The 26454-nt window shown below is 42.0% G+C and overlaps 1 protein-coding gene across 6 annotated transcripts in view; it reads left to right on the top strand.

Annotated features, from left to right (window-relative positions):
• The window catches only part of ACACA (acetyl-CoA carboxylase alpha), a 322008-nt gene that overhangs the window by 73694 nt on the left and 221860 nt on the right, over window positions 1–26454 (top strand). For 4 of the 6 annotated variants that reach the window (XM_056128109.1, XM_056128108.1, XM_056128110.1 and 1 more), the window contains 2 exons: window positions 201–247; window positions 4179–4431. In XM_056128109.1, the coding sequence (XP_055984084.1) occupies window positions 201–247; window positions 4179–4431 (300 nt within the window). The remainder of the gene's footprint in view (window positions 1–200; window positions 248–4178; window positions 4432–26454) is intronic. The other 2 variants (XM_056128113.1, XM_056128111.1) reach the window with 1 other exon arrangement.

The following is a 26454-nucleotide window of genomic DNA, read 5'->3' on the forward strand; positions in this document are numbered from 1 at the left end:
ACTTTTATAAAAAAGTGAATGTGAAATGCTTTTGATTTACAGATTTTAATGGATAGTTAGATCACTATATTTCAAGACTAATAGATTTTATCAGAAAAACACTTTGAGGATTGTTAGTTTTATACTGTGCTTAATAAGCAGGAATTGATTAAAATGAGGGTTTCTAAAAATATTTCAAATCTCTTTTTTTCTCTCTTTAGTTCTTTTTGGAGGTGGATATCTGCTCAGACAATAAGAATTTTAAGAGGTTAGTTGCAAATAATGCTGTGCTATTGATGGTTTTTTTTTGGGAGGGTGGTTGGAGGTTGGGGGTGGTTGCTAGGATTGACCCTCGAGCCTTGTGCATATACTACTGAGCCTTATCTCTGACTCTTCAAATAATGCTTCTTAATACTGTAATAACATTTTTAAGTTTTTATGTTCATTTTCTAAAATAGTTAACTGTAACTTCTAAAAGTAGCCTTTCAGTGGGCCAGGGATATGGCTCATATGGTAGATAACATGCAGGGTCCTGGTTTCGATCCCTTTTTTGTGTGTGTTTCCCTCTCTCCTGCTCCCCAAGCTCCCCACCCAGCATCTCTAGGTGTAGCCAAAAAAGAAAAGGTGCCTCCCACAGAAGATATAGGAGATTGCAGAGTAGGGAACATGTAGTGAATAGGACCACAGTTCACCACATTTTCTCTCTAATTCAGAACTAGTGTCAGTGGAAATGGGACAGGCTATGGAGCAGCCTCTAGTGTGTCTTGATAGCTGTTCAGTGATTTTTCATACCCGACCTCTCTTTTCTGATGGTTGTAGGCTGGTGCCTGGCAATACCATTTAGTAAAGCTATTGATTGCTAGACAGGATCTTTAGTCATTGACACTGAACTGTTTCTAGTCTTTGTAAGTCTTTAGGGGAAGGCTGCTTTCAAGTTTTTGGCTGGGAAAGATTCATTTGAAGTTGCTGTTTTAAAGCCTTTAAAGCTCAGGGATGTTTTGTTAATCCTTTCTTCTTCCATGGAATCAAAACTATGGAGTGGTTTCGTGTGGTCATCTAATTTCAGATAGATTGTAAGCTAGAACCTCCTCCCGAGTGTCTTCCTTTACATCTCTTGAAAAAGGTAGCCATTGTTTTCTATAAGTTGAGATCAGATTTGTTTTGAATCTAATATATTTGTTTGGCGTTTTGGGGGCACTTCTGACAGTGCTCAGTGGACCATATGCTGTGATGGGGATTAAACCAGAATTGGCCACATGCAAGGCAAGTGCCTTAACTACTCTGGTCATTATTATTATTATTACTTGCTTTGGGGCAGCACCTTGCAATGCTCAAGGGTTACCTCCTGCTCCGTACTCAGGAATTACTCCTGCCTGTGTGCAGGGGGCCATATGGAATGCCAGAGATCAAACTTGGGTAGCCATTTACAAGACAAATGCCCTACCCTCTGAACTATCTCTCTGGCCCATGGCCCCGATATTTTTTTTTTTCTTTTTGGGTCACACCCGGCGATGCTCAGGGGTTACTCCTGGTTTATGCACTCAGGAATTACTCCTGGCGGTGCTCGGGGGACCATATGGGATGCTGGGAATTGAACTCGGGTCGGCCATGTTGGCTGCGTGCAAGGCAAACGCCCTTCCCACTGTGCTATTGCTCCAGCCCCCGGCCCCGATATTTTTAAACCTGATCAGTCACTGTTCTAAAGCATTGACGATGACTTTGACCACCTGACTTTGGGTTGTTCATCAGAGAGGCCAATCTGAAATTTTGGTGTTAGAATTTTTTTTTGACACTTTTCCTTTCCGTCCTTCCTAAATTCCTCTTTCTCCTCCATTTCCCCATATTCTCATTTTTTACTCTTGAACGGTTTTCTTTAAGTTGTTTTCTTTCTGAAAACGAACTCTTTACAGAATTGGCATATTTGGAATTCTTTTTTGAAAGTTTTTTTATTTTTGTTTGATTTTGGGCCATACTCACCTGTTCTCAGGGTTTACTCTTGGCAGATTTGGGGGACCATGTATGGTGTTGTGGATCAAACCTGGGTTGACCATGTGCAAGGCAAGGCAATTACTAACTGCAATTATTCTGGCCCAGAAAGCTTTTGTTTTTCTTTTTCAATAGATGCTAGCAATTGGGGCTGGATCATCAGCACAGCGGGTAGGGCATTTGCCTTGCACATGGCCGACCCAGGTTCGATACCTCCATCCCTTTCAGAGAGCCCTGAAAGCTACCGAGATTATCCCGCTCACATGGCAGACCTGGCAAGCTCCCCGTGACCGTATTAGATATGCCAAAAACAGTAACAAGTCTCACAATGAAGATGTTACTGGTGCCTGCTCAAGCAAATCGATGAACAGTGGGAGGACAGTGCTACAGTGCACAGTGCTAGCGATTGCGCCTAGAGCCTGATACATGTGAAGCATGCACTCTATGATTTAGCCACATCTGTGACCCCTTAAACTTTTTTTTTGCCTTTTGGGTCACACCCGGCGATGCACAGGGGTTACTCCTGGCTCTTGCACTCAGGAATCTCTCCTGGTGGTGCTCGGGGGACCATATGGAATGCTGGGAATCGAACCCGGGTCGACCACGTGAAAGGCAAACACTCTACCCGCTGTACTATTGCTCCAGCCCCAAACTTTTTTGTTGTTAAAAACAATTTTTTGTTTGTTTGTTGGCTGCACTAGTGGTGCTCAAGATTTACTCTTGGCAAGTGCCCTGCCTGCTATACTATTACTCCAGCCCCCTGATTCACACGTTTCTTAAGAATCTTTGTGCATGTATAACTTTTGTATGTTTAATGGTGGTTCCTATATATCTAAGAAACTTTTTAATATTTGGTTTGGACCACACCTGGCTGTGCATGAGGGACTCACTTCTGATGTTTGGGACAGAACTTGGGCAAGGTGTGTTTTTTAACTCTTTGAGCTATCTTTCCATCCCAAACCTTTTATTTTATTGTTGTGTAGTGATAAAGAATATTGATTTCATATGCAGTAACCCTGGGTTTGTAGTAAGGTTCCTGAAGCCATCACTGGATAGGCGCCCCTCCCCCACTACATTGCTTTCTGAAGGAAAAACAAAAAGGAAAAAAAAGTGCTGTTTATTTTTATATCATGATATTTTATAATATAAAAAATTACTCATTATTATGTTACCATACCTAGCACCTCAAAAATTAGGACTGGGAATTACTAGTTTCTTAGTTGTCAAGCTAACTGAGCTAATAAATTTTAGAGATTTTTAATAGGATTTTTAGAATGGCAGAATAATAATTTATTTAATATTGATTTTCTTTGTTGCTGTGGACTTTGAATTATATTTTGGTCTTTTAGTTTTCTAGTAATTGACAGTATCTTATCCTGACTAGTAAGGGGTGATATTGACCTGTGCTTAGGGGTTACTCCTGTCTCTGCTCAGGGATTACTTCTGGTGGGGATTGAGGTACTATTATGTGGTGGTGGGGATATGCAGGTCATCTGCATACAAGGCAAAGTAACTTACACGCTGTACTACCTTTCCTTCCCCAGGGACAGGTGTTTTCAATGTGAAAATACCTCTCTGAAATTTGCTTCAGAGATTTTGTACAGATTTATTTAAGGCTCATAGTATACACTTTCACAATACAGTGTTTGGAGGCAGAGGATAGTGCTGTTTACTCTAAATGCCAAAATAAACTACCAAGCCACCTGGACTGGAGAAATAGTGTATATATGGGTAGGGCATTTGCTCTTGCCTTCAGTTGACCCAGGTTCAATTCCCAGTAACACATATGGTTCCCTGAGCCCTGCACTGCCAATAAACCACCACCACCTTCCCTAAACTCTTACCCTATGTTTCCCACGTTGTACTGAATTGCAAAATTACAGTAAGCAACTTCAATCCACAACATAAATTTCTCTATTGTTCATAACTTGATATCACCAAATTGAGAGAATGGAAATCACGTAGCTTTTAAAGAGGGATTTCTTTGAGATGAAGGGAATATTTTTAAATTTACCTCCATGATCTAGATTTTTCTCTCTAACAAAAAACTAAGGTCCTGAAACAGAATAGCTGGAGAGATCTAATTCTCAAGTTCTTTCAAGTGTCTGCAGTGGTACGTATATGAGGTATATGTGATTGTCCTGTGACTGTCCACAGATATAAGTTATCATCCCAAACCTGCTTTTCTCACTTTGTCTTCTTTTTCTCTGTAGCTGTGAGAGCTCACTGTGAGAGAATAATGGATGAACCTTCCTCCTTGGCCAAATCTCTGGAGCTGAACCAGCATTCGCGATTTATAATTGGCTCCGTATCTGAGGATAACTCAGAGGATGAGATCAGCAGCTTGGTGAAGCTGGACCTGCTAGAGGAGAAGGAGGGCTCTCTGTCACCAGCATCCGTTGGCTCAGATACTCTCTCCGATTTAGGGATCTCTAGCCTACAGGATGGTTTGGCCTTACACATGAGGTAAGAGAGAGATGGTTTATGGTTTTTTTTTTTTTTTGTATACGTTAACCTGTCCTATTAAATTCAATGATTTTGTTATAAAAAGGGCAGTGAAAATTTTAGCTAAGTTGCTTCACCTCTTCCTATGTCACGGGACTTAAAAGTTTTGATGAGTGAGAAAAAAAAATATTTTGCCAGGAGTACAGATTTTGCAAGTGTCTTTTTGCAATATTGTGATTTCACTGTCACTGTCCTCCTGTTGTTCATCGATTTGCTCGAGCGGGCCCAGTAACATCTCCATTTTGAGACGTCTTGTTACTGTGTTTGGCATATTGAATACATCACGAGTAGCTTGCTAGGCTTTGCTGTGCGGGCGAGATACTCTCGGTAGCTTGCCAGGCTCTCTGAGGGGGGTGGAGGAATCGAACCCAGCTCAGCCGGGCTGGCTGCGCCAAGGCAAATGCCCTACCGCTGTGCTATTGCTCCAGCTCATTGTGATTTACAGGAAATAATTTTTTGGGGGTCACACCTGGCAATGCTCAGGGCTTACTCCTCGCTCTGCACTCAGGAATTACTCCCCTGGTGGTGCTTGGGGAACCATGTGGATGCCAGGTGATCGAATCCGGGTCTACCATATGCAAGGCAAACACCTTACCTGCTGTTTCTCCAGCCCTTCTCTAACATATTTAGCCTTTATCCACAGTTTCTGTTCACCAATTCCCAAAATTCCTGAAATTGCTTGTTGAGAGTGCTCAAGGTCGTGATATGTTAATGAGGTGACTTTGTGGAAAGCAAAAAAGTAGGGGGGTGGCTGCCAGGGGAACCAACTTATAATTTTTGTGTATGTGTGTAGAGTGAGAGTTTTTAAATGAATGAAGTTTATTTAGAAGGATGTGAGGGGAGAGAAAGATAGGAATCCATGTGCAGGAGAGAGCATGGGCTTTTCCAGAGTGAAAAAAGCAAGCAAGGAGAGTAACATGTTCAAGTGAGAACACAGGCTTGAGAGAGTAAGCCCCAACCCAGATGGTTTGTATTGTAACGTCTGGACCTGTTCCCCTGTGCCCAGTATGAGAGGAAAGCTGGAAACTGAGCTCAGTTGCCTGTGGCCAGTCATGCCTATGTCGTGAAGTCTCCATAAAAACCCAAGAGGAGGAGGCTTTGAAGAGCTGACACATGGAGATTTCACGTGTCTCTGTTCCCTCTACCTGCCCCCATGTATCTCCTCCATCTGGCTGTTCCTTTGTGCTAAATTAATTTAGTGAGCAAACAGGTTTTCTGAGTTTTGAGAGCAGCTTTGGCAAATAAATTGAACCCGAGGAAGATGTATTTACTTCTGATTTATAACCAGTGGGTCAGAAGCATGGAAAGCAATCTGAGTTAGACTGGGAACCTGAAGTCTGAGAAAGGGGATAACTGGGAACTGCCAGTCTGTAATGGTTTGGTCAGAAACACTGGTCACTGTCTCTGAAGTGGGGCACTTGGCAGAATGGGCCGTAAGCCCCTGGAGTTATCCCTGGTAGATTATGTCAGAATTGAGTTGAATTTTTGTGTTTGTGTGTAAAGATTGTCTGAGAAGTGCTTGTTGGTGTAGGGAGGCCTACCCACACCTAGTTGGAATTGGGTTGGGTAACACCAAATATACTTTTCCTGAATGTTCTTGTCATTTTTTCTGTTCTCCCTTTACTCTAGATCTTTGAGTGAGACTTGGTGAATGAGTTTTGGTTAAGGAATTTTAGTTTTTATTCTGTTTGGATTAATATAACACTCTTGGTGATTGATATGACTTCTGCAGAGGTTAGCAACTTTGTAGTAATCTTGTAGTGAACTGCCTTTTTATGTCAATAAGTTAATTCTGGAGTACATGATTTGTTTGAGGGAGCTCGGGGTTTGGGCCCTGACTTTGCACAGTCCTTGCCCCTGCTGGGAGTGGCCCTGAGCACCACATCAATAGTAGCCTAGGAGCTCTAATTAGGAGTAGCCCAAATAAAGTTATATTCTGAGTCTGGAAAGCCAAGTCCTCAAGCCAAGCCAGTAAATGGCTGCTAGGAATAAGGGGTCATTAATCAAGCTCTTATTTTCCTTCTGGAAATATAGTTCCCTGTATAATTAAGATGGGCTGGAGAGATTGTATAGTGGGTAAGGTACTTGCCTTGCAGTTGACCCGGGTTCTATCCTTCACACCCCATGTGGCCCTGTGAACCTTGCCAGGAGTAATTCCTGAGCACGACTGGTGTAGCCCCTCAAAAAAGTCAATGGGTTGGAGAGAGAAGGCATTTGTCTTGCATGAGGCTGACTAGAATTTGGTCCTGGACTCCATAATACGCTCCCTAGGATCACCAGGAATGATCCCTGGGCACAAAGCCAGAGCCAGGAGTAAGCCCTGAGAGCCAGCTGGATGTGGCCCAAGAAAAAAGAGTGCCAGGAAACAGGACAGGGAATGGACTCTGGTAGAGTGTTTGCCTGGCATGCCTGAGATGGATCCTCTGCACAGCAGCAAAATAAAAGGTAACACTGATTATTCTTATTGATGATGATGGGCTGGAGCGATAGCACAGAAGGTAGGGTGTGTGCCTTGCACGCAGCCAACATGGCCGACCCGAGTTTGATTCCTCCACCCCTCTCAGAGAGCCTGGCAAGCTACTGAGAGTATCTTGCCCACACGGCAAAGGCTGTCAAGCTACCCGTGACGTATTCGATATGCAAAACACAGTAACAAGTCTCACAATGTTACTGGACTCGCTCAAGCAAATCAATGAACAACGGGAGGACAGTGAATAACAGCCAATGTATGAGATAGGAACCATTGTTCATTTGCTTTGAATTTCTTTGATCACGGCATTTTAAATAGTGGTTCTTGGTTTTTAAGTACATTAGAATTGCTCGGGAAGCCTTAAGAAATGAATCAGTCCCCAAAAGTCTGATTCATTTGATACTGGCTTGGCATTGGGGCACTTTTACTTTTTTGGCTACACACTTGGCAATGCACAGGAGTACTCATGGCTCTATGCTCAGGAATTACTCCTGGTGGTGCTTAGGGGACCATGTGAGATGCTGGGGATTGAACCCAGTCTGCCGCGTGCTAGGCAAGCACCTTACATGTTGTACTATCTCTCTAGCCACAACAATTTTTTTTAAAGCTATCCATGTGATTTTAAAAGTATCCTCTGTGGTGAGATTATAGATCCACTCGAGATAAACATAAGTTAGTGTGGCTATTGCTACTGTTATTATCTCGCAGCTTCTATTATTAATGGGTCATAAAGTAATTCAGCTCCTTTTTATACACTCAAGCTATAGACTTTGTGTGAAACCTTTGGGTCTGATTGAAAGTGGCTGTTGTGCCTTGTGGTTATCCTTAGAACTTTTGGATCCTGGCTTCTGAAAGAGGCAGTAGTATCAACTACATCTGTGAAGGCTGAAAGCAGAGAGTAAAACAAGTTAATTATATTTTGTTGTTATTTTGTGTGTGTATGTAGTGACTGGAGTTGAACCCAGGGCTTCACATGAGAGATCTCTGCTCTACCATTGAGCTTCCCCCCTCACCCCCATCTGTTAATTATGATGATTGACTAACTCCTCAGATACCTAAAACTGTACTGAACCAGGTTGAGAATTTAGTCCAATTTATATACATGAGAAAACTGAGAATGACTCTTGTTCTGTAGGACTTGGTTTTAAGTGCTAAATGAGTAGCCCAGTGCACTGCTGAGAGTGATCCCTGAATACCGTCAAATGTGGCCCTCAAACAAAAAAGCTGTAGATGACTCTGCTCTGACTTTTTGTTTTTAGATAAGATCTGCTAAACATTGATAATATCTGATACATTTCTGAACCTAACTAGTAGTATTTAATTAGACATTTGAAAAGAATGACCACTAACGATGGAATGGGGACATTTTAATATGGGGATAACTTTTTTCCTTTCATTTGTATTATCTTCTTTTTTTAAATTAATTAATTTATTTAAAAAAAATTTTATTAGTGAAACACCATGAGGTACAGTTGTAGACTTAGAGGTTTTTGTATTTTGAGTTTCAGTTATACAATGATCAAGTACTATGGGGATAACTTTTATATGATTAGGACACATAATAGAACTAGTGGTGTGGATATTGACATTTTCTTCCTTAATGAGGTCAGATTGTTTTGCATGCCCAAAATGCAGAACATTGTATATTTAAAACCCAACGATGAGTAATTTTGTAAGTCATGGTGCTTTAATAAAATAAAATTTTAAAAAATTTTAAAAGAAAAAATATAAAAGAAAAAATTTTAATGCAGTATAAATCTAAACTAGTGTTTCTGGGCCAGGGACTTCATTATATTTTACAGATGAAGAATCATGTAAATGGTTGTGTGTGTGTGTGTGTGTGTGTGTGTGTGTGTGTGTCCGTATCCATGGCAAGAGAGTAAGGTGCTGCCGAGAGAAGTGAAAAGTAAAGAAGGCAGAGAACTGACTGAGAAAAGAAAACAATCGGAAAAAGATTGAGAAACAACTAATTGGAATCATCTCCCACACACTAAAGATTGTGATCAGTTTTGTCAGCTAGTATGCTCTTGGTGGAAGTCCAGTTGGAAATAGGTTAGACACCCACAGTTGGGTCTTATGGTCACTTGAAACATTTTTAATTCTATAATTAATCTTACAATATTTGAAACTTTCATTTGTTTTTCTTTTTTAAAATTTAGTTTAAGTTTTTGGGGGGCGGGGAGAGTCACACCTGATGATCTTCAGGGTAACTCCTGGTTCTGCTCTCAGGAATTACTCCTGGCAGTGCTCAGGATCTCATAACCAGTGTCTTTTTCCTTCCACTAGAGTCAGCCGTTCGCAAGGCAAATGCCCTGTCTGCTGTATTATTGGTCTGGCTTTCATTTGTTTTTCTTTAAAATTCATAAAATATATGCTCAAGCAGCAAATAGTCAACAGCTTTTGCTTACTAAATGTCTTGATCATCTTTATTTGAGAACAGTCTGTACTTACTGTTTGTGTGTGAGTGTGTGTATATTTATATATCCGGATGAGATGTTCTGGGATGGGGGTGGTAAAATAGTAGTTGTTGCTTTGGAATGAGATCGGTATTAAGTTCACTCAGGAGGGACTTGAATATAACTTATATTCCTATCTCCTTTATGGTCTTTACCAATGTCTTTAAATTTTAAGAATTCAGAGTTTTAAAAATAGTTTGCCTATAGGTATTTGATTCACCAGAAGAATCTTGACTTTTGAGGTTATTTTGTAATTAGAAATAACCTGAAAAGTTTCTTGCATGATACCTGTCATGGAGGCAAACAGCCATTCTGTTGAGTTTGGAGTCACTTTTTATTGTCACAGACTTAAACATTTATTTAGAGACGTTAAATATAATATTATTAAATGTGAATTTTAATGTGTTATTAAAGGTAATAAATTTAAATAAATGTAAATAAATTTCATTCTTCCATAGGAAACAAAGGTGTTGATGTGAGACTGACTCAGATCTGGGAGTGGTTTTAAAATTTTTTTAAATTATGATTTACTGGGGCTGGAGCAATAGCACAGCGGGTAGGGCGTTTGCCTTGCACGTGGCCAACCCGGGTTCGATTTCCAGCAACCCATATGGTCCCCTGAGCACCGCCAGGGGTAATTCCTGAGTGCAGAGCCAGGAGTAACCCCTGTGCATCACCAGGTGTGACCCAAAAAGCCAAAAATAATTATTTATGAAGTTATTTATAGTATATTTTATTAAAACATACTATATTCCAACACCAATCTTATAACAATGTCTTCCCTCCACTAGGGTGCCCAGGTTGCCTCCCACTGAAAAAAAATAGTTTAAGATAATGCTTTCCTAGGGCTGGAGCGATAGCACAGTGGGTAGGGCGTTTGTCTTGCATGCAGCCAACATGGCTGATGCGAGTTCAATTCCTCCGTCGCTCTCGGAGAGCCCAGCAAGCTACCGAGAGTATCTCACCCTCACGGCAGAGGCTGGCAAGCTCCCCATGATGTATTCGATATGCCAAACACAGTAACAACAAGACTCATGATAGAGATGTTACTGGGCCTGCTCAAGCAAATCGATGAACAACGGGAGGACTGTGACCGTGTCCGTGAATGCTTTCCTAAAGAAACAATAATAATAAAATACAAGTCAACAAAGATAGTCTGTTCATTCTACTAATATTCCTTTCATCTTCTTGGTCCTTTCCTATGCAACAGTTTGCCCTGGTTTTGGATAATTCAGTCAGCGATGAGAAATAGACACTTATATATCGGGGCCCGGGGATAAGCTCAGTGGCCTAAGTTTCTGTCATGTACTGCGGGAACCATCCCCAGTGCTGCAGCAGGTGCTGAGCATGTCCTGATGCCATGGCTAGTATGCTTGGCATCTTTGCTGTCTGTGATCCACAGCATCACAGACAGCTTCTGGCTACGCTGTAATTAAATTAGGTCTGTGCAAGTACCCAAACTGAAGGATGCAATCCGTGATGAGCACTGCAGTGAAAAGATGTGTATATGTGTGCGCTTCTGTGTGGTCATTGCGGCTACAACAAAGGGAAGAGAAAGGAGGGGAGAAAATATGTGTACTATTATATAAAAAATTTTAATGTATAAAAAATCAAGGGGGGCGGCTAGAGAGATAGTATAGCAGTTAACGCCTTTACCTTATATGGAGATTACCCAAGTTTGATCCCTAGCACCCCATATGGTCAGGAGATGGATCAGGCAGGTACTTGCAAGGTACTGTCTCTTTGACTTTGATGACATTTTAAATTTATTTTGTTTGGTGGGCCTTTACCTCATGGTATTCAGGGCTTACTCCTTGCTCTGCACACAGGGATCATTCCTGGCAGGCTCGGGAGACTGTATGGGAAGTGGGGGATCAAACCTGGGTTAGCCACAGTAAGACAAGCGCCCTACCTACTATTGCTCTGGCCGCCCTGACCCTGATGACATTTTAATGAGTCTTATAATGCCAGTGAAAATAGATATCAATAGAATATGATTTGACCAAAAGTTATAAAGAACAGAATGTTTTAGTTTTTGCTATACATGCTTATATTTGATCTGGAAAGAAGGTTTCTCGTTTTAGTGTCTCAAATTGAGTTTGCAGTGATTACTTAACTGTAGTGATAGGGCTGAAGTTGGAGATCACAGGATTTGCATCTGGATACTGTAGGTGGGTCCCCCGGCCTTGCATATCTTCCTGTTCACTTCTTGTAGTGGCCCTGGAGCCACCACAGGGTATGACCGCCATAGTAACTAAAAAAACACCTCTAAAACAAGTCTGGTGATAGAAGTGAAATTTTAATAACTACAAAAGTTCTTTAAAAGTAAAATGTGCTGTGCTGGTATATTTATTATAAGGAGTCCTTTGTGAAGTTAGTTTTTTTCCCTACTGGATAAATCTTCCTAAATCTTTTGCATATTTGACTTAAAACTTGGAAGTTTAGGTTTGAAAAATGTTGATTTCAGGATCCATGCACTGTTAATTATAATTCATGTATTGAGAATAGCCGCTATTGAGAGGACCAGGAAGTTCATTTCCCTGGTCTTTTTGCTCATCTCTCTCAAGCTCTAACATGGGAAATAGAAACTTTAGTTCTGGTTTTCATTTTGTATTTGGCCCTGTTTGTGATTGGGCCTGTGGCAATGTTGGGAAGTGTTGGATTTCTTGGGGCTTTTCTTTTCCTTCACGGAGCATTCTCCCATCCCCCAGCAGCTTCCCAAACTCTACTCTCAGTGTTCCTTCCTTGATTTTCTGAGGTTCCCAGTTGCCATGGTGTCTCAAAGTGAGTAGACAGAGGAGGTCATTATGAAATCTGCCACTTGGTACTCTTGCTGAGGACAATAGTTTCCTCTCTCGCTCCCACCCACTTCTTCCTTCCGTACAGAAAACAGGAGCTATCTGTTCCAGTGCATGCATTAGTCTCCCCAGCTTATTTTACAGACTTAGCTAATGCTGGGAATGAAATGATGGATGTTGTACTCCCTTTCCATCCCCAGCATTCTGTTCTAACTTTCTGACCTCTACAGGTGCTAGAATACGTTTAACTTTTCCCCCTTTCCTCTTCGTTGGCAATCTCCTACAAGGCTTCTTGTCTTCAGTTCCATTTTCTTAGTTGTGTGCTCTTCTCTTTTCCTGATCTTCACGAATGGCTTCTCGTTTCCCTAGTCTCCCAAATCAGAAGTATTTCTGGTATTATACTAGATTTTGTTCTCCTCCACCTCTCAATATTAAAACAAATTTAATATTCTCCCCCTGCCCTTCCATCTCTTTGTGTGGCACTTGTTCCGATGACCAGGGGCTCACATGTGCTTGTAGTACTTGCCAGTGACCACACAACTTGTTCCAGTGCTAGCTCACTGGATTGTGGTGCCCACTGGTGGATGGGTTCTAGCTCGGGTAGTTGTGAGCTTGTACCCATTCTCATTGTAGTGCTCCTTGGGAGTTGCTATGGTGCTTGCACATCTATTTGCTGGAGGGGGTTGCATTTCTGGCCTCAGTGCTTGCACAGCTTTAGCTTGGGTCTTGCCAAGAGTCACATATTTTATTTTTTGCTTTTTGGGCCACTCTGATTATGCATAGCTGACTCCTGGCTCTGCACTCAGGGATCACACCTGGTGGTGCTCGGGGAACCATATGAGGTGCCAGGAATTGAACTCGGGTAGGGTGCGTGCAAGGCAGGTGCCTTACTCATTGTTTTCTGGCCCAGAATCGAAATAAAAGATGCACATGCCCAGGTGTGCATAAGTACCACAACTTACTCCTGAGCTATATCCCTGATCTCTCTCTCTCTCTCTCTCTCTCTCTCTCTCTCTCTCTCTCTCTCTCACACACACACACACACACACACACACACACACATATTTGGGCCACATCTGGTGATATTCAGGGCTTACTCCTAACTCTGCACTCAGGAGTTAGTCCTGGTTGACCTTGACGGACCATTGGGGTGCCAGGGATTGAACCTGGGTTGGCTACATGCAAGGCAAGTGCCCTACTCACTGTGCTATTGCTCTGGCCACCTGCTTTTATTTCTTACTTGGATTGTGGCACTACTACTTCAGTTCTTCAACCTCTTTCCTTCAGTCTAACTTCCACATGGCCTTAGATCTTTCTATGATGGGTTTCAGTCATACAATGTTCCAACATTCATCCCTTTATCAGTGTAATTTCCCAGCACCAATGTCCCCAGTTTCCTTCCCATACCCCAAAGCAACCCCTTTGGATCTTTTGGATCTTTCTGAAAGGTAAAAAAATTGTCTCATGGAATTACTTCATTGAATGCCTATTACCTTTAGGATATATTATTGTCATGCCAAACTTTGTTCTAAGTGTTTGTATGTGTGTGTTTTTTTTTTCCTTCCTCATTTGGGTTGTACTGATGGTCAAGACTTACTCTGAGTCTGTGGTCAGGATCACTCCTGGGCTTGGGGAACCATATGGAGTGCTGAATTCAGAACCCAGGCCAGCTGCGTGCACGGCAAATGCCCTACTTGCTGTATACTGTTGGTCTGACCCAAGGTGCTTTTTTTAGCGGGTGGATGTGAAGGGCACTCCTGACTTGGTGTTGTGGAGTCATTCCTGGCCATGTTTGGGGGGCCAATTCTAGGGATTGAACCCAGAGTTTCTGCATGTAAAGTGTATTCTTCAACCTTGAGCACTATCTCCTTGGCACTAAACCAGTAGCTTAACTTTACTTTTAGTACTTGTAGCACCTCTAGTTACCTTTATGGTATGCTTGAGGAGATATTGGAGGGCTCATATGTCTCAGAGGTTGAAAAAGGTTTTGTAGGATGAACGAAAAACATGCTAACAGAGGTGGGTATGTATATAGCGGGAGGGTAATAATGGTGCTGTTGACATGAGCAACATGTGTAAAGGCAGCCGACTGGAACATCTGCATGTTCAAGTAATTAAGTCACAGTGTGTTATTGGGATGTCAGGAGATAGGGTGATCTAATTAGTGCAGTAGAAAAAGAGGCTAGTGAGAGGTAGTGCATGAGGCTGACCCGAGTTCAAACCCTGACACCACATGTGGTGGTCCCCTGAGTACCACCAGGTATGCCTGCCCCCCCCCCCCCCCGCCATACAACAACAGCAGCGAAAAGAAGCTAATGATCTAAAATAGAGGGTGGGGGTTGGTTTGGGGGATGGGAGGAAAACTGGGGACATTGGAGCTGGGAAATTACACTGGTAGAGGGATGGGTGTTGGAACATTGTGTGACTGAAACCCATCATGTACAGCTTTGTAATGCGCTATCCCATGGTGATTCAGTAAAAAAAAAAAAAAATTAAAAAGACTAACGAGATCAAGATCATTGTGTCTTTTGCCATACTAAAAACAGTATTTAGGTTGGCGGGTAAGGTGCTTGTTTTACAGGCAGCTGACCAGCACGACCTATGGTCCCCTGAATATCACATGTGGTCCCCTGAGCAGAAAATCAGGAGTAAAGCCCTAGACACAGCCGGTGTGGCCCCAAAACAAAAACATTTTTTTTTTTTTACATTTTTTTTTTTTGAGGGGGTCACACCTGGTGATGCACAGAGGTTACTCCTGGCTCTGCACTCAGGAATTACCCCTGGCGGTGCTCAGGGGATCATATGGGATGCTGGGAATCGAACCCGGGTTGGCCGCGTGCAAGGCAAACGCCCTACCCGCTGTGCTATCACTCCAGCCCCCAAAAACATTTTTTAAAAAACAATCTGTGGAGCTTTTTTGGCAGTTGGGGATGGGCACAATCGGCATTGCTTAGTATCTGCTTCCCAGTTCTGGGTTGCTCATGGATTGCTCCTGGTATGCTCAGGGGAGCATGTGGTGCCAGGGAGTGAACCCAGGCCTTCTGCATACAATTAGCTCTGCCCATTGAGCTCTCTCTCCAGCCCATTTTAGAACTCCAAAGAAATACAGATTCATGGGCCAGAGAGTTGGCACAGAGCTGAAGGCACTAACCTTGCATATGGCTGAAACAGTGGTCCAAATTGTGGCACTGAATATGGTCCCCAGAGTGCTGCAAGTTTTGCTGAGCAAAGGATAGCTCTTAGGATAGAGAAATACAGATTCCTGAGCCTTCACTCAGATTTACTTCAGTTTATACATATGCTTCAAGGTTCGAGGAATCTATTCTGACACTATGCAGGAGTGAATTATAAGCCTGCACTGAGAATCACTTTCCAGAACAATATGTGGCATAGAGTATACATGCATATATACATATACATATTATAAACATATAATATAAAACATGTTATATACATATAACACTAACACTGTCTCCGATTGTTCATTGATTTGTTCGAGCTGGCCCAGTAACGTCTTCATTGTGAGACTTGTTACTGTGTTTGGCATATTTAATGTCACGGGTAGCTTGCCCAGGCCCTCTGAGAGGGGCGGAGGAATTGAACCCAGATTGGCTGGGTCGGCCACGTGCAAGGCAAACACCCTACCCGCCCAGCATAGAGTATATGTTTAACAAATGGTTTGCCTTAAAATTAAAGTATGTCAGTAGTGAGATTATTATAAGGAATAGTATAGCTAGAGGGAAAATGGATCTTAAGGAAATGTCATTTCTGGTGGTGCTTGGGGTCTATATGGGATTCTGGGATTAAACCCAGGTTGGCTGCATACAGAGCAAGTCGCTACTGATTGTACTATCTTTCTAGCCCAACAACTAATATTTATAAATAATTGTGAATTAAGGTGCTTAGGGGATCACATGGTTCTGGGGACAAAACCAGCCTCCTGCATGGAAAGTGCACTTGTCACATGTCACATTGAGCTATCTCACCAGTGCTATTTTTATTTCTTCCATCTCCTTCTCTTTTACATTTTTATTTTTTTAATTTTTTAGATTTTTTTGCAGTGCCAGGGGTCAAACCCAGGCATGTGCTCTGTTACAAGAGGTGTTCAGGGGGCCCACATTGCAGTTGGGGTTGGAGTGAAATGCCCAGGCTATTCTCTGGAGGTGCTAAAGTTCCTGGAAACACACCCAGAGCTCAGTGGCTTCCAGGCAGCACCTGGCAATGCCAGAAATGGAATCCCTGGGTTGGTTATCCCTGCTCCTATGTTCTTGGCTTTTTTTTAATTTTTAATTTTTCTTTTTGGGCCACATCCAGCAGTGCTCAGGGCATATTCCTGACTCTGAACTCAGATCACTCCTGGTGGGCATGGGGGACCATAGGAAATGCTGGGGATCGACCCCAGGTCTGCTGTGTGAAAAGCAAGTTCCTTACCCACTGTTGTATCTCTCTGGCTCTATGTCCTTAGCTTTTAAGGATTGATTTTAATGAAATATTGTGAAGAAAATGAGGAGAGGTATTGGTCTTGGAAAATTAGTATCAAGTTGGGGCCATCTCAGGTTAGATATGAGAATTATTCTACTGCCTGCTTATAACCTCAGGTTTTTAGCATGTATGTAGCACTGTTGGTTTAAATGAAAATGAAATTTTTGCAATAAAGTTTAATACCTGATGATTTTTCTGAGTATTTTTTCTTTGAGGAGCGATAGCACAGCGGTAGGGCGTTCGCCTTACAAGCGGCCAACATGGCCGACCCAGGTTCGATTCCTCCGCCCCTCTCGGAGAGCCCAGCAAGCTACCGAGAGTATTCGATATGCCAAACACAGTAACAACAAAGTCTCCAATGGAGACGTTACTGGGCCCGCTCGAGCAAATCGACGATCAACGGGAGGGCCTTTACCTTTAAAAAGGGCTGGAGCAATAGCACAGCGGGTAGGGCGTTCGCCTTACAAGCGGCCAACATGGCCGACCCGAGTTCGATTCCTCCGCCCCTCTCGGAGAGCCCGGCAAGCTACCGAGAGTATTCGATATGCCAAACACAGTAACAACAAAGTCTCCAATGGAGACGTTACTGGGCCCGCTCGAGCAAATCGACGATCAACGGGAGGGCCTTTACCTTTACCTTACCTTTTACTAAATCCCAATTTAGTAATCACAAGAGAAAGTTCTACTTATGCACACACCCCTTAAAATCTAATACAGTCATGAAATTGGTTTTCCAGGTAGGAAGAGTAATAGGAAACGATCAATAAAAGATACTTAGGATGCAGCTATGGATAACTTCAAGTCATGGTACTTTAATTAAAAAAAAATTAGGACTTACTCAGAATATGAAATTTAGTTAAATGCCAGTAACCTCTTCATTCTCCCCTCGTTTTTCCTTTTAGATTCCCTGTCATCACTGTTTTTACACAGGTGTTTGTTATCTCTAGCTTGATCAGTTGCAATGAACTTTTTACTGTGTTATCTGATTTTAGTCTTCCTGTTTCAGATTTGTTCAGAAACCTATAGAGGCTTTCTTCTCTTTTCAGAGTAAAACCCAAAATAATAACAACCCTCACCATTGCATCATTGAGCATTTACTATGAGTCAAGCACTGCACTAATTGCTTTCAGTACCTGACAACAATCAGTATTGCATTGTATGTGTTATATATTATCTTTGTTGATAAGATACAGGCTGCGGAAGTGTGTAATAAGTGGCAAGGAGTGACTTTCAGGTTTGGTGTTCAAGTCCTTCCAGAGTGGCCACAGCAGACTTTTATAGTCTCCATGTACTTGGTGTTCTTTCTCTTCTTTCCTTACTTTGATTTGCAACTTGTCTGAATTTTCATCTTGGACCCTTATCTCCGTTTGTGCGTTATCTTTCCTTCTCACTGCCTTCCTGTGTCAGTCTCTGTATCTCTCTCTTGCTTCTGTTTCTTATTGGAATATTCTTCTCTTGAGTCTTGAGATTCCATTCACTCTTAAAAACATCATTTTTTTTCCTATTTTTTTTTTTTAACGGAGAGAGGAAGAGCCGTAGCGTAGCTGAAGTTAGGGAAGAAGAGGAGAGAATAGTGGGAGGTTTGAAAAAAAAAAATCTTTATTTGGTTTGTAGGCCCTACCAACGATTCTTAGGGGTTATACCTGGTTCTGTATTCAGGAATCTCTCCTGGTGATTCCTGGAGCGTAGGAGCATATGGGATATTGGGGATCAAATCCAGGTCAGCTGTGCACAAAGCAAGCACCCTACCTGCTGTATTATCTCTCTGGCCCCACTTTTTTTTTTTTTTTTTTAAGGCTTGATTTGCTGGTGATTGAATCCAGGGCTGCACACATGTCAAGGTATACACTGTACTATTGAGCCATCCCTCACCACAAAACTATCGCAAATACTGCAGGTGCTCTGAAATTATCCTTATTCTTTCTCTTGTTTTTTTTTTTCTTCTGGTAATTTGACCTTCCGTTTTCCATAACAATAACTATTCTTTCTCCAGTGTCATTAAATCAGCATTCTCCCCTTCTGCTCTAGACAGAAATCCTTCCTTTCGAGTCTTGATCTCCAACTTACTTGTGTTTGTGCTTATGTCCTCATTTTCCCTCACTATGAGGAATCCTTGGGCTCCTCCCCTCCTTGGACCAACCTCTTTACATTTTGTGTATCCTTTTTTCTATGAAATTAAGCCCTGTTGACAAGCTCTGATAGCTCCCAGTTTTTGTGAAACCACTCTTTGTTGGTCACATTCCCTTTGGCCCTTGCACTACTGCCCTGTCTTTTCTGCCTCATTTCATGGCCAAGATTTTCATAAGTGCTGTGCCTGCTTCCTTATCACCCATTCATAATTCAAGCTCGTCTAGTCTTCTGCCTTACAGGCCTATGACCTGCTTTCATTACGACTTGTAATGACTATTGTATTGCTAAATGTAGAGAATGCTTTTCATTTTCTCTTTAGACCTTGACAATACATCTATCCAGGTGATTATTTTCCTTGAAACACATAGGTGTTTCTTTTTGTAAAAAAAAAATTGTTTTTATATTTCCTCCTACCTCCCTGGCATTCTTTTTTTTTCTTTTTTAAAGAATCATTATTGTTGTTATTATTATTATGTCTCGAGCAACACCTGGCTGTGCTCAGGGCTTTCTCTTGTCTCTGCACTCAGGGATTAATCTTGGCGAGGCTCAGGGAACCATATGCTGCCTAGAACTCTTTCTGACCTTCATAGAAAGCCTTTTTCTCGTTACTGCCAACTTCTAGTCTGTCCTGCGTCATGTCATGTCTTTTCATTTGATATGCATTTTCTTCCTATGTAATCTTTTCCCTTTGCTACTGTTTGAATGCTATAGCTCCCAAATATATCCACCCCCATTTTTCCTCTTTGGCCACACCTGGAGCGTACATAGAGCTTACTTACGTCTGCCTTTGCACTTAGGGCTCCCGGCAGTGCTCATGGGTGCCAAGGATTGAGCTCAGGCCAGCAGCTTGCAAGGCAAGGACCTTATTTGCTATACTGTCTCTTCAGCCTCCCAGACCTAACTTCTAAACCTATTTGTTATGCTAGGTTATTAATGAGAAGTTCACAGTCTGTTGAACTCTTGTTTCCTTCCTTCTCTGTCCATAAATTTGCCTGTAATTTCTCATATCTTCACGTCTTTTATGTTTTGGAGTCATATTGGGCATTACATACGTGTAATGCCAGGAACTGAACTTGGGGCTCCCATATGCAGAATATATACTCCAGCTCTTTGAGCCATTTTCCTAATTCCCAGTTTTCTATGTTTTACTAATTATTACTTCTAGCTATTCTGTCCAAGCCAGAAGCTTGCAAAATCATTCTTCAGTTCTCTTGCTTCTATCTCCAATCTTTACTTATCCATATCTTCACTTACTGTCAACTCTTACTTAGATTACTTAAGCTTGGTTGCCTATCAAGATTCTCTGCTACCTGTTTGATTTCCTTCTGTAGGTTAGCATAAGATGCCAACAGTTTTGTTTTTGTGCCACACCTGTCAGTGCTCAGGGATGACTCTTGGCAGTTGGGGGTCACTCCTGGTGTTGCTTAGGGAACCACAAGGTTCCAGGGATTAAGCCTGGGTGTCCTATATGTAAAGCATGCATTCCAGCTGATTGAGCTATCTGACTGGCTCAAGATACCATAGTTTTGTTTGTTTGTTTTGGGCCACACCCAGTGGTGCTCAAGGCTTTCTCCTGGCTCAGTGCTTAGTGATCACTCCTGGCTGAGATTGGGGAATCACATATAGTGCTGGGAATTGAACCCAGGCGAACTGAAAGCAAGGCAAGTGCCCTACCCACTGCACTCTCTCTATGGGCTTTGAAGTAAGCTTTTTATTTATTTATCCCCCTATATCGGCTGGAGCGATAGCACAGCGGGTAGGGCGTCTGCCTTGCACGCGCCAACATGGCCGACCCGAGTTCGATTCCTCCGCCCCTCTCGGAGAGCCCGGCAAGCTACTGAGAGTATTCGATATGCCAGACACAGTAACAACCAAGTCTCCAATGGAGACGTTACTGGGCCCGCTCGAGCAAATCGACGATCAACGGGAGGGCCTTTACCTTTACCTTTTACCTTTATCCCCCTATACTATTATTGTTCTGGTCCCCTCTGTCTTCGTTTTATGGAGATATGTTTTGTGAACTGGCTTGTGGTCTTTCTTGGAGAATATGCCTTGTGCACTAGAGAATGTATACTCAACTTTTGGAGGATTAAGGGCTCTTTTCTAAGTCTGCTACGCCCATCTCTTCCATTTCTTCTCAGGGCCAGTGTTTCTGGTTTAGTTTTGCTTGCTTGATCTATCCAGCATTGATAGAGGAGTGTTAAATTCACCTCCTAATATTATGTTACTATCAATATCTTCCTGAAGTCTACTATCAGTTGTTTTTAATACTCAATGGCCCATATTATTATGTGCATATGTGAATGTGAGTGGTTCTAGATGTAATGATTCTTTGTTAAAAAATGACTATTTGGGGCTGGAGTGATAGCACAGCGGGTAGGGCGTTTGGTCCCCATTTGGTCCCCTGAGCACCGCCAGGTGTAATTCCTGAGTGCAGAGCCAGGAGTAACCCCTGTGCATTTCCGGGTGTGACCCCCCCCCAAAAAAAATGACTATCAGTGTTCCTAATAGCCACTTTCAACTTAAAGTTTATGTTGTCAGATGAAAGTATGGCAACCACAGCTAGCCTTTTTTTTTTTTTTTTTGGAGGGGGTCACATTCAGTGATGCTCAGGGATTACTCCTGTTTCTGCACTCAGGAATTACTCCTGGAGGTGCTCAAGGGACCATATGGGATGCTGCGGATTGAACTGTGGTCAGCCACATGCAAGGCAAACACCTTACCCTCTGCACTATAGTCTTTTAAAGGGAGTTGTTTGCTAGTAAGATTATTTTCCAGACATTGGCTTTATGTTTACCCTGCCTATCAGGTGTGTTTCTTGTAGGAAACTGGGGGTTGGGTTCAGTTTTCTAATCTGTCTTGCAACTCTCGCTCTGGATTGGTAGGTTCAGGCCATTGACTTTGAGTGAGATTATTGAGATAAAGAAATTTATTGCCATAATTTTGTGGAAGTTATGCATATTTGTTAAGTTTATCTTATCTTAAAAAAAAACTCCTTTAATGTTACTTGTAAAACTGGTTTCAAGTCTGTGTACTTTCTGGGCTATTTCTTGTCCATAACAGAAGCTTTGTTGTTAAATTTTTTTTGTTTTTTTAATTTATGTTATTTTATGGTTCTTTTCCATGAAAGAAGCTTTGTGTTACTTCTTTAGTTCTGAATCTAGTTGGATAGAGTAGTTTTTGTTGAGGTATTCCTTCCATAGTTTTGTTTTTCAGTTTATCCAACCATTCTCTTCTGGATGTAGAGTTGGACTAAATAGATCTGCTGTGAATCTTTGATAGCTTCTTTGTATATAAGTTCAGTCTTTGATCTTTTAATATTCAGTCTTCTATTTTTGTCATTCTGATTACAGTGTGTCTTGGACTTTTTCTATTTGCGTTTGTTTTCTCTGGAACTCTTTGGACTTTGGAATTGAAGTACCTGCACTCCTCAACTCTGGAAAATTCTTTTTTTTTTTAATTTTATTTTATAACTTTACTAAGTCATCAGTTTAGTTACAGACATTCAGTATTCCAACACCAAGCCCACCACCACTGCACCTTCCACCACCATTATTTCTAATTTTGTGGGAAATTTTTATGATGTGTCTTGTTATTGTTGTCAAATTCACCAACCTATTTCTTAGACTCTGACAATTGTTACATTATTCCTCTTGAAATCATTTCATAATTCTCTGGTGTGCTATTTATTTCTTTTTCAGACTATTTTTATCATCTTCAGTTTTCTGCATCTCATCTTTGAGAGTACCATTTTTTCCCCCTTCAGCTGCTCTTGCTCTGCTGCTAAACTTTCCAATTAGTTTATTTCACCTACTATACTCTTTAGTTCTGTCACTTCTGGTTGTAGTTTTTTCATTTCTACTCTCATTCCTTCTTGTGCTTTGACGACCTGTACCATTGTTTCTTTGAACTCACTAAACATCCTGTCATGGTGTCTCTAAAGGCATCATCTGAGAAGTTATAGAGGTGCTTGATATTGGCGAACCTTCCTTGCTATTTCGCTATTCAGTTGGTAAGCTTGGTGGGCTTCTATGTGACTTCCCATGATGTGCTCAGAGGGTGAATTTTTATAGTTTGCCCTTGTGGGAACTTTCTGAAGGATTAGGGTGAGTGAGTCTCTTTCTCTTCCCTGTGGGGTTCTTTCCCAACAAGTCTTTTCTATTTCTGGTTTGTGATGTTTGATAGGCCCAGAATGGATTATGGGTCTCCTTTTATATATATTAAAAAAATTATATACTTTTTTTTTTTTTTTTTTTTTTTGCTTTTTGGGTCATACCCCGCAATGCACAGGGGTCACTCCTGGTTCTGTGCTCAGGAATTACCCATGGCGGTGCTCAGGGGACCATATGGGATGCTGGGAATCGAACCCGGGTCGGCCGCGTGCAAGGCAAACGCCCTACCCGCTGTGCTATTGCTCCAGCCCCTATATATGTATTTTTTTAAAAAAAGTTTTGCTTTTGGGCTGGAGCAATAAATAGCACAGCAGGTAGGGCGTTTGCTCTGCACGTGGCCAACCCAGGTTCGATTCCCAGCATCCCATATGGTTCCCTGAGCACCACCAGGAGTGATTCTTGAGTGCAGAGCCAGGAGTAACCCCTGTGCATCATCGGGGTTACTTTTGCTTTTTGGGTCACAAGGAGCAATACTCAGGAGTTACTCCCGCCTCTGCACTCAGGAATTATTCCTGGCAGCGCTCGAGGGATGCTGGGGATCAAACCTGGATTGGCTGCTTGCAAGGCAAAAACCCTATTCACTGTGCTATCACTCCACTATTCACTAAACCCTATTCACTCCAGCCTCTTTGGGGCTCCTTTCAATGCCATCTTGACACTGCCTCTCCTTTGGTTTGATGTAAGGCTCTCAGATTTCTTAACACCAAGTGCCTTTGTGGGGAAGGTTGACGGAGCCAGAAAAAGAATGAGCAAGTAGGCAAACAGAGGGTCTGGGGATCTAGGGTGTTAATGTAGGCTTGTAGAAATGGCAGAAGATTGGCATGGAGGCTGCTGAGACCCAGACAAAAGGGAAGGAAATCTGCTTCCGGTTCTGAAAAGGTCCTAGTGTATCATCCAGGAGGTCAGCCTCACCTGTAAAGTGAGCACACAAGCAGAAGTGTACCATTAATATTGTCTACACTGGGGCCAGAGAGATAGTGCATTGGGATAGTACTGCATGTCTATCATGCAGCCAAAATGTATTTGATTCCTGGCACCATATATGGTCACCTGAGTATCATCAGAAGTGATTACTGAGCACAGAGCATGAGAGCCACTTTGAGCACCACTTGTGGCCTAAAATAAAAAGCAACAAACTGTGTTTTTTACTTTGTGAGTTCTGTATTTCTGTGTCTAAATATCCATTTGTCACAACATATTCCCCCCAGTTTGTTTTGATACATTTTTAAAAATTATTTTTCAGTTTAGATATTATATATTTTTATTTTCACTTTTTTAATTTCTTTTTTCCTACCCTTGGTTGTTATGGTGACTGGGGGTTGTATGTGCATTTGGTTGTGGTGCTCACGCACTTGGCTGCAGGACTTGCAGTGGTTCACACCTTTTTGTAGTGGTTGCAGATTTGCTTACTGAGGGATTGCTCACCAGGAATTACTTTGGTGCTCATATGTGTGTGCTGGGATGCTACATACCTGGCTGCTGTGCTCACATAGTTTTAGTTATGGTGCTCTCTGGTTGCACACTTATTGGAGATGCTCACTTTCAATTGGCTGTGCACTAAAGATCATAGTCATTGCTGAGGCACCAAGAGACCCAGACAGCAGAGCCTCCCAGACTTACGCTGAGTGCATGTGAGTGGAGCTGAAATTGAACCAGCGCTTGCCTCATGCTTATAAGGCAAGCCCTTGGGTCATGCCCTGGACCCCTGGGTGTGATTTTGTTATATTTAAAAGTGTGTTTATTAATTAAATGTTATGTATCTGTGTGCTGTGTGGGCTGGAGCGGTAGCACAGCGGGTAGGGCATTTGCCTCGCACACGGCCGACCCGGTTTCTATTTCTCCGTTCCTCTCGGAGAGCCTGGCAAGCTACTGAGTATCCTGCCCTCATGGCAGAGCCTGGCAGGCTCCCCATGGCATATTCGATATGCCAACAACAGTAAAATCAAGTCTCACAATGGAGACGTTACTGCTACCTGCTTGAGCAAATCAATGAACAACGGGAGGACAGTGCTACAGTGCAGTGCAGTGTCTATGTGCTGCTGAGGATTAAAGCCTGAGCTCATGCATGCAAGGCATGCCCCTTGCCGTTAAGCCACTTCTCTTGCTCAGGGTGTTCATCAAAGACATGAATATGTTCACTTAGATTAGTTTGATATCTTTGCCATTGATTTTCAGTTTAATTCACTGATTAAATTCCAGAGCATATATACTATATAATTTTATTTTTTTGAAGTTGGTTAATACTTTAGGCCAGGGGCCAAGATAGTATCAGAGGAAATGACTTGCATGCATCTCATCTCATTTTAATCCTGGGCACTGTGTATTGTTCCTTGAGCACTGTCAGGGATTACTCCATAGCAGAGCCAGTAATAACCTAAGCACTGCTGGACGTGACCCTAAAAAAAAATTTTTTTTGTTTTTTGTCTAATACATGATCTATGTGATGAAGTATTTTATTTTATTTTTTTGGGGGGGGTCACATGGCGATCCTGGCTCTGCACTCAGGAATTACTCCTGGTGGTACTCAGGGAACCATATAGGATGCTGGGAGTCAAACGTGGGTTGGTCGTGTGCAAGACAAAAGCCCTACCCACTGTACTATTGCTCTGGCCCCGAAGTTTTCTTAATACTTGCAAAGAATATGAATTTTGTAACTTTTGGTCATACAGTTCTCTGTGTCAATTAGGTTGAGTTCTTGGTTGTTGTTTGTTTTTTCTTAATTGTTTAATGAGTTATGAAAGAGGAATATTAAACTGTGCCACTTACAGAACCTTATAAATCAGTACAAAAAAGATTTTAATTTCCAATGAAGACATTTTAACTCATTAGAAATACCTCGCTTTCTCTCACTCTCTCTCTTAATATATCAAAGGACTGAAGTATGTGCTTTGCTTGTGGGAGCCTGAATTTGATCACTAGCATCAAATAGTCCCCCCAAGTGCCGTTAGAAAAGGCTCATGATCACTCATAGGTATGGCCTAAAAGCCAAAACCCAAAAAAATATGATCCAACACTTTCACTCCTAATTCTATACTCATGTAATAAAAATGCATCTCTCCTTAAGTTCTCTACATAATTCTGCCTTAATATCTAAATGACATTATTCATAATCTACAAAGTAGAAACAGCCTAATATTTATCAGCTGCTATTTGAATAAAATGGATATGTCCATTGAACAGAATATTATCTGATCATAAAAAAATGCAGTTCCCATGCATGCTACATTGGAAATATTATTTTAAGTGGAAATAGCTAGGGGCTAGAGTGATAGCACAGTGAGTAGGGTGCTTGCCTTTGCATGCAGCTGACCCACGTTTGATCCCCAGAACCCCTATGATCCCCAGAGTACCGCCAGGTGTGTTCCCCTACAAAAAAATAAAAAAGCATGAATGAGCCAGTCACCAAAAGCCACATTATATTGTTCCATTTTTATGAAATATTCACTGTTGCACTTTTCTCGTCCGGGATCTGGATT

This window comes from Sorex fumeus, unplaced genomic scaffold (genome assembly GCF_029834395.1).
Source record: "Sorex fumeus unplaced genomic scaffold, SorFum_2.1 ptg000063l, whole genome shotgun sequence".
NCBI classification, from domain to species: Eukaryota; Metazoa; Chordata; class Mammalia; order Eulipotyphla; family Soricidae; genus Sorex; species Sorex fumeus.